Genomic DNA, 8,413 nt, shown 5'->3' on the forward strand with positions numbered 1-8,413 from the left:
GAACCCTGTGAGGTTCAACACGCAGCCTTGCCCTTTTTCTAGGTCACAGCCAGCGCAGCACACAATTTCCCAGACTACACATTACCTTGCCTTTCTGTGTGGGAACTCTCAGGCAACACTGCAGCACCCAGGCAGACAGAACCCAGGCTCCTGTTGAGGGGCGGGGCGAGGGGGGATGAGACCTTCTTACTAATATTCAGGGCCAATATGGTCCAGCTTTAAGAAACCTACCCCATTCTAGATTAGTTTGTTCCCTGATCAGAGCTAATGAATTGCATGTTTATGGCCTAGTGTGTAAAGAGGATATTTTATTTGTTTTAAAACCTGGCACTCCCTCTTGCCTAGGATTCTAGGATTGGTGGATCACCCTGGCAGGGGTCACCTATCATTCCTCTTGGACCCGGGGTAAATATGGCCATGCTGGAGACTGGGCTAAGGGCCCACAGGGGGACTCTGGACACTTAAGATCTAGTGCAATCTCCTTCACTGGGTGACCTTGGGCAAGTCACCTCACTTCTTTGGGCTTTTTTCTCATGGAAAATAAATCCAAAATTCCATGCTGTGTTTCAGGCCTAATAGTGACAGAATCAGCCCTGGGCTTCAGGCCTGAGTACTTTCTAGAATGCCGTGGGACCTCTCTTTTGGGATACATTGCAGGCTAGAGTGGGGAAGGGCATGGGAGTCTCAGAGACCTCTCACTGCCGCCCTTCTCCCTCCAACTCTGGCATCACCCCCACCCCAGCTAATCTACCCACCCATGCACAAGAGAAACCATGGAAACCCAGATCAGCAGGCAGAGGGTAGGGGATCAGAGTCCGATGATAATAACTTCTCAACCAAGAAGAACAAGACAGGAATACTGACTCTGCCTAATTGTGTTTCTGGGAGATCATGCTAAACCAGTTGTGTAATTAAGACTCTAAGGTGTTGGAAGGAATCTGTTTAGATTACACCTTCAGGCCAGAATCACTCACAGAGCTAATGGCCAAGAGTTTTCCTTTGAAAAGTAGGAACCAAGTTCCAGCCACATCCCTGGGCTGGTTCCAGTCCTGTGAGGACAGACTGGTTCTGGAGGAGGTCTGTGGAAAGAGAAACCAGTCTCACTGGAGGGCTGCCAGAGAGAGGGCAAGCTGTGGACCCCCACAGGCCCAACTAGGTGTACACTTGGGTTCTGCTACTTCCATGCTTATGTGATGCTGGAGGAGTTACTTTTCTTGTCTTTAAAACTCAGACCAACCAGTAGATGGGATTTACAAGGAGGCAGGTTCTAGCTCAGTGTGAGGGTGAGTTCTAACCATCTGAACTGTCCATGGTTAGAAGGGATTGTCTTTACAGGAAGTCAGCCCCCTGACATTGAAGGCAACCAAGGGGTGACCACTTCTAGGAGGTGTTGTAGAGGAGACTCCATCATGACTTAAAGGATGGGATGAGATGGCCCCTAATTCCCTTCCAGTTGAGAGATTATATCTAAAGTGGTTGCCACCTGGTTACTTAGGCCGTCAGCTATGACTGCTAAGTACCCAGTGTCTGCCCCTCCTCTGAGGCTTGGGAGGAAACCAACCAGTCCCTTTCCTATCTCCTCATCTGTGGGCTGCTTGTCCAGCACCCAGAAGTGCCCGTTGTGGACTGCAGAGGCTTTTGGAATCAGTTACTTATTGTCAGACCCTGGAATTAGCTACTTTTCCCTGCTGGGCCTCAGTTCCTCACCTTTAAAATAGGGATAATATTAAGGATTAGGTATCATGAAACTGTCCCATCCAGAGCTTCGCCCATGGCCCAAAAAAGCAAATGATAGTTCCCTCCACGCCGCCTGGATGTGAATAGCACATGTTTCTCACCCACCTACCAAGAAGTTAAAACTGTTTAGTGACCAGAGGTTTGGACACTTCAGGTCAAGAAGAGAGGTTATTCTTCTAGGATAGGTAGCCCAACCCTCCTTACCACCACCACCCCCTCTTCGAGGCTCTTACAGGAGGCCCTCAAGTACTCAAACTGCGGAGGATGTGGCATGCAGCAGGTGCTCAATAGATGTCTCTGGAGTGGATGAGTATGAGTGGGGCATGAACAGGTCTAGAGGTAGGGCCTATGAGGATTTCTGCATGCCAGGTCCTACCCTTGCCACCCCACACCCCACCCCCAGGAGCCATTCACATAAAGCTAAGGTTTTGAGACCCTGCTGTGATGTCACTGCATTCTCTGGAGGCACAATATGACAACTTCTCCTGTAGTTAATGATAAATTCAGATGTCAAAGCTGAACAGAAACTCAGAAGTCAAACCCAAGCTCCATTTTACAGATGAAGAACCGAGGCCCGGAGAGGTTGGGTAGCTTTTGCTACCATGGTCGTGCCAGCATCAGAGCCCAGCAGAAATCCTGACTCATAATCCAGTGCTCTTCTTTCTTCAGGTCCAGGCAAGCTCCTCACTACCCCATGTGCAGAAATAACCACCATGGGTGGCAAAGACCAGAGGTTCCCCATCAGGCTGGGGTGGGGGTGGGGGCTCTCAGGGCAAGTGCTATATCTCCTCCATCAGGCAGGAGACTCCTATTTAGGTTAGGGTCCAGGGGGTCCACTTAACAGACCCCTTACTGTGGGCCTATCATTGTAGATAGAGACTAAAAAGGCTGCGTGTGTGCTGTAGAAGGGCTCAGAGGGCCACATAGCCCGTTTCTTTGCCCCCACCTCCAACCTCGCACAGCTAAGGGGTGCAAAGCGGAGAGGGAGGTTGGTGCGGGGTCGGGCAGGGCCTGGGAACTCTGTGGGCTGCCCACAGCCAGGATAGTTCCTTGTCCTCTCCAAGTCCCAGAGGGACGCTCACTGTTTAGGAGGAGGAAACTTACCAGCTGCAGGCAACACCCCACTGGGGCCTTGGGGTGGAGCTAAAGGCCTGATCCTTAGCCCAGCCTCAGAACCACGACCCCCACCTTGGATGACCCCCTCCTTACTGCCTGGCTGCTGACGGTGAGTGCTGGGTGTGTGGACCAGTGTCCTAACCCACTCAAGCCAGGGCTAGACTTGGAAAAAACTGAGACTGGAAGCAAGCTTCAGCTAGGAGGGATTTGCTCTCCTCTCCCCTCCTGCTCTCGGGAGAGGTCCAGGCAGTGCAGCTCCATCTGGTTGTGTTTGCTAGTTACTAGGTGCCTGATACAGGCCATTTGAGAGGGAACTGTGGCCCTTTGGGTGTCAGTCCGTCCCCAACCCCGCCCCTAGCTTGAGCCTGGAGACAGCTGTATTTCTACTCTGACAAGGCTCATGCAGGTGAGGAGAGGAAGCTGAGCTGGGACCTGGGATCAGTGGACAGGGTTCTATCCAGTCCCACATCTTGGTTCATAAGCAAGGAAAAACCCATCCCATCTCTAGTCCTCCCTTTCCTTCTCTGTGAAATAGGAATAGTCAGACACCCTCTTCCTACCTGAGGCCACTAGAAAGGACAGTGAGGACTAGGCACTGCAGAGCTTCCTTTCCTCAAAAAGGGAGATTGTCAGGCCTGCTCCCTGTCAGTCAATGTCTGGGCTCAGGGAAGGAGAGACGCTGGCAGGGGGCCTGGGAGAGTAGTCATGGGGACTCTTGCCCACCCCCTCCATCTCCTCCTCCTCTTCCTGTCTGGTCCCTGGGGCAGAGTGTCCAGAATATTTCTGGCTGCCTCCTCCAGGCCTTGGCTTCCCAGGCTCACACAAGTGGTCCCCACATCCCAGCCCTGCTTTGATGGAGTGAACTGGATGGGAGTTCCCTGGCCGGGGAGGCACATTTGTGTTGGGCCTGCAGATTCATACGTGAGGGTCTGTGCATGCTTGTGTCCTAGAGGGGAGGGAGGTTTCCCTGCCCCCTCCTACACCAGCTTTGTCATTATGAGCCTCTCCATCCTCCTGAAGAAGCCCTGCAGTTGAACATCTCCAGGATGGCAGATGCCATCCTACAAAGGTCTGGGCCTCAGTTTCTCCACCTGTAGAATGAGGTGGTAGGAGAAGATAATCACTAAGCTCCCTTCCACTAGACATTTTGGGAACCTGAATCTTAGCTGGTCATCCCAGGAAAGCTCTGTGCAGTGGGGAAAGTGCTCCAAGGTTGGGCAGCAGGAGGCCTGGGGCTGTCTGCCCCAAGCTAAATGACCCTGGGCAATTCCCTTTCTAATCTTCCACTGTAAATGAAGTGGTTGAAACGTATAAGCCTGAACTTCCTTCCAATTGTGACCTCCTGGCATGAAGTAACTGCCCAGCATTTGTAGCACACAGAGTCAGCAGGCACAGTGGTTAGAGGGCACATATTCTAGAGTCAGACTGGCTGCATGCCAGTTCTCACTCTGCCACTTTCTGGCCATGTGACCTTGAGCATGTGACTAAACCTCTTGTTGCTTCGGTCTCCTAATCTATGAACACATGGGGCCATTAATAATATCTAACTCATAGTGTTGTTATAGCAATAAATGGATACTATCTATTAAATGAAGGAAAATAATAGTAGTTACTCATAGGATTGCTGCAAGGATTATAGGAATTAAAGTGCTTACAAGTGTCTGACACATAGTGCAATTTAAGTGTCAACTATTATTATTTCAAGAAGCCCTTTTCCTTTCCACACACAAATATCTGATCAGCAGCCCCATTTTCCTTTTCCTAAAGTCTGGAGACACAGCAATGAAGGAGTCAATGGGGAACAAACATCAGCTTCACATCCCATCCCAAATCAGGAAGTGCTTCCACATTCAGGGGTTTATTGGACACTTACCTGCTACCCTCCCATTTTTACAGAGAAGGAAATCCAGGCTCAAAAAGAAATTAGACCAGTCCACAGTCAGGGGAAGAGGCCCAGGCCAAATTAGAACTCTGTTTCTGACCCCCCAGCCTGGCTCACTCTATTTGTTCCAACTCTGCCTTCTCCCTCCAATGCCCAAGTACTCCTTTCCCCCACTAGCCGATGGGGTGGGCTAGGTATGAATCCTGTCCTTGGTTCTTCCCAATTGAATAACCCTGGACAAGTCATGTAAATTCTGAGCCTCATTCTAAACACTTTACACTGTCCCAATACAGGTTTCCCCCATTATCCGAAAGTAGAGCGTTCCTGTGAAACCTTTTGTAGACCTAAATGGCCTAAAGTGAAGAAGCCAATTACTTTAAGACGTGTCTTGCTAATGGATACAGAGAATAAATCTAGATAAATCAGATGCTTACAGATACAGGTCAGAGCTATGGTGACTTGATGCTGAGATGCTGAGTGTAGTTCCTGGGGAACCAGCGTGGGGGGTCCACTCTTGCTGCTCGCTCCTCAGGGTGCACGCTGCCTCTGCAACCACTGGCTGCAAAATAAATGCTGGCTGGTATTTTCGTTGTTCTCTTAAAAGCAAAAATCCTCTTCAGATTTCTTTCAGTTTGTGAAAATAGATACTAATGCAGGTTTTTCATAAAAGCGAAGTAGCATAAAGCAAAGTGCTTCCAAAATGCAGGGGATACCTGTACCATGAAATAGGTGTTATTATTGGCCTCATTTTGAGGAAATAAGAGGATCAGAGAGTTAGGGTACTTGCACAAGGGCATACAGCTGGTTAAGTGCGGGTTAAATGGATTATCTTTGTAAGCATTCCTCACAGTGCCCTGCATACAGTAAGCGCTCAGTATATGGTCATTATCATCATTTCCTATACAGGCGTGAGGGATCCCTCAGGTCTCCGGATGCCCTCCGGCCTGTGGCCATCCAACCTGCTAGCCACCACATCACATGAGCCTTACTATCTTTAGTCAGGGAGATATTTATATCCTCGGGAAGTTTTTTTCCGCCACAGGAGAACCCCAGAGTAGGTGGCCGCTGAATTCGGGCCCTCAGCGGTGGCCTCCGCCCCTTCGGCTCGCGATGCCGCGGGGTTCCGAGGCCCTGGTGCAGGTGTGGGTGGATGGCCAGCTTTTCCAGGAGGACCAGGCCCTGCTGGTGGAGCACTGCGGGTTTTTCCGCGGCCTCTTCCGCTCCGGCATGCGGGAAGCGCGCGCGGCCGAGGTACGCCTGGGCGCACTGAGTCCGGGGGGTTTCCGCACCACGCTGCAGGTGCTGCGCGGCCAGCGGCCCGCGCTGGCGGCCGCGGACGAGCTGCTGCAGACAGTGGAGTGCGCCGCCTTCCTGCAGGCGCCGGCGCTGGCGCGCTTCCTGGAGCACAGCCTCACGTCCGACAACTGCGCGTTGCTGTGCGACGCGGCCGCGGCTTTCGGCCTGCTCGACGTATTTCACAGCGCCGCGCTCTTCATCCGCGACGGCGCGCCCGAGCTGGCGGCCGAGCTGGCGCTGCCCGAGACCCGCGCCTACGTGGCGGCGCTGCGGCCCAGCAGCTACGTGGCCGTGAGCACGCACACGCCTGCGCCCGGCTTCTTGGAGGATGAGTCGCGCACGATGTGCTACCTGGATGAGGAGAAGGACACGTGGCACACGCTGGCCGCACTGCCCCTGGAGGCCAGCACGCTACTGGCAGGCGTGGCCACGCTGGGCAACAAGCTTTATATCGTGGGGGGCGTGCGGGGCGCCAGCAAGGAGGTGGTGGAACTGGGCTTCTGCTACGATCCGGACGGAGGCACGTGGTGCGAGTTCCCCAGCCCGCACCAGCCGCGATACGACACGGCTCTGGCCGGCTTCGACGGCTGCCTCTACGCTATCGGCGGCGAGTTCCAGAGGACGCCCATGAGCTCCGTGGAGCGCTACGACCCGGCCACGGGCTGCTGGAGCTTCGTGGCCGACCTGCCGCAGCCAGCTGCTGGCGTGCCCCGTGCCCAGGCGTGTGGTCGTCTCTTCGTGTGTCTGTGGCGGCCGGCGGACACCACGGCCGTGGTGGAGTACACGGTGCGGGCCGACGCGTGGCTGCCGGTGGCTGAGCTGCGGCGCCCACAGAGCTACGGCCACTGCATGGTGGCCCACCGCGACAGTCTCTATGTGGTGCGCAACGGACCGTCCGATGACTTCCTACACTGTGCCATCGACTGCCTCAACCTGGCCACGGGCCAGTGGACAGCTCTGCCCGGGCAGTTCGTCAACAGCAAGGGAGCGCTCTTCACGGCAGTGGTGCGCGGCGACACTGTCTACACCGTCAATCGCATGTTCACACTGCTCTATGCCATCGAGGGCAGCACATGGCGGCTGCTCAGGGAAAAGGCTGGCTTCCCACGGCCTGGCTCCTTGCAGACTGTTCTCCTGAGACTGCCTCCTGGCGCCCTGGGGCCTGTGGCCTTCACAACGCCTGAACTGTGACCTCTGGCCTGGGCTTTAAGAGGGGACAACCTGAGTCTTCCCTGAGCCATGGCTGAGTCTATGAAGTTGGCCTTAGGAGTGGCTGGGAGCTTTTTCTCTCCCTCGTGAGACATCTGGATCTTGTGTCTTCTGGTGGTGTGAACATGTCCTAGAAACTTGGACCAGTGATGATGCTGAGCTCTGAGCCCTCAAATTACTTGGGCTCTGCCTAGAGTTGGTGGGTCACAATGTCAGTGGAGAGGTTTGGGGGGTAGGATTTCAATATTCTAGGTTTGCGTGTGAATGGGCGAGTAATTGAGCATGGCTAGGAATGGGTTGAGTGATGTTAATCAAACTCCCAATTGGTAGGCAAGAATTAGTCACCTACTGTGTGCCCAGCACAGTACTAGCCCTAATGTGATTTGTAGTTGCCAGACAGGGGTCCACAAAGCTTAGAGTCTTAGAGTCTAACCCAGAAAAACTCAACCTTAACAGACAGTTATAGGACCACAAAAGATTTACACATACCTTGATCCAGAAAGGGTTGAAGGCAACATGCAAAAAACAATAAAAGTACTGAAGAAATCAAGGAAAAGGGAAAATAGGGAAAGTAAAAATACATAACTCCAGGAAGGAGAGTATACTAGTTATATGAAGAAGACAGGCAGAATAATTAGCTGCTGAAAGGGGAGGCTGACATGACTTTGAAAGAGATCAAAAGAGGAGAGATGGGAGAAGGCTGAAGCAGATGGGAAGAGTGTGAACCCAATCTTTAAGGCAGAGCAGCTGTGGGTGGAGGCATTTGGGGAGGGGGCAAGGTTGGGCTGGCTTGTAGAGACTAACTGAGCTGAACCTAGGGTGAGACCTGTGAGAGAGAGAGGGTTCCCATACCCCCTTATGAGGTGTGGACCTACAGGGGAGAACCCAGTTGTAAGCCCCTTGCCCACTTCCTTTTTTGCCATCCCCCTAGGGGCAATGGACTATTAACTTCCATGACTTAAGGTCACTCAAGGTATGAGCCAATCCTGGCTAGGTCTAACTGCCTCATCTTATCCTCCCCCCACCCCATTCTACAACTTAATTCTCCTCTAGTCTCTGCTCCTGCTATTCCCTAGGCCTGGAATGCCTTTCCTCTTCCTGTCTTTCTAGTGGCTCTGTACCCACCTCCTCTTTGCAGGGTTGGCTGTTCCCGACCTTGGCTGTGTGCATTGC

At 52.9% G+C, this 8,413-nt stretch overlaps 1 protein-coding gene across 1 annotated transcript; it reads left to right on the forward strand.

The window, feature by feature from the left end:
• The first annotated feature begins 5,287 nt into the window (after positions 1-5,287).
• On the forward strand, positions 5,288-8,407 carry KBTBD13 (kelch repeat and BTB domain containing 13). Its single transcript, XM_019630427.1, has one exon. The coding sequence runs from the start codon at positions 5,714-5,716 to the stop codon at positions 7,220-7,222; it is 1,509 nt and encodes a 502-aa protein (XP_019485972.1). The 5' UTR covers positions 5,288-5,713; the 3' UTR covers positions 7,223-8,407.
• The last annotated feature ends 6 nt before the right edge of the window (positions 8,408-8,413 follow it).

This window comes from Hipposideros armiger, unplaced genomic scaffold (assembly GCF_001890085.2).
Source record: "Hipposideros armiger isolate ML-2016 unplaced genomic scaffold, ASM189008v1 scaffold_910, whole genome shotgun sequence".
Classification (NCBI taxonomy): Eukaryota; Metazoa; Chordata; class Mammalia; order Chiroptera; family Hipposideridae; genus Hipposideros; species Hipposideros armiger.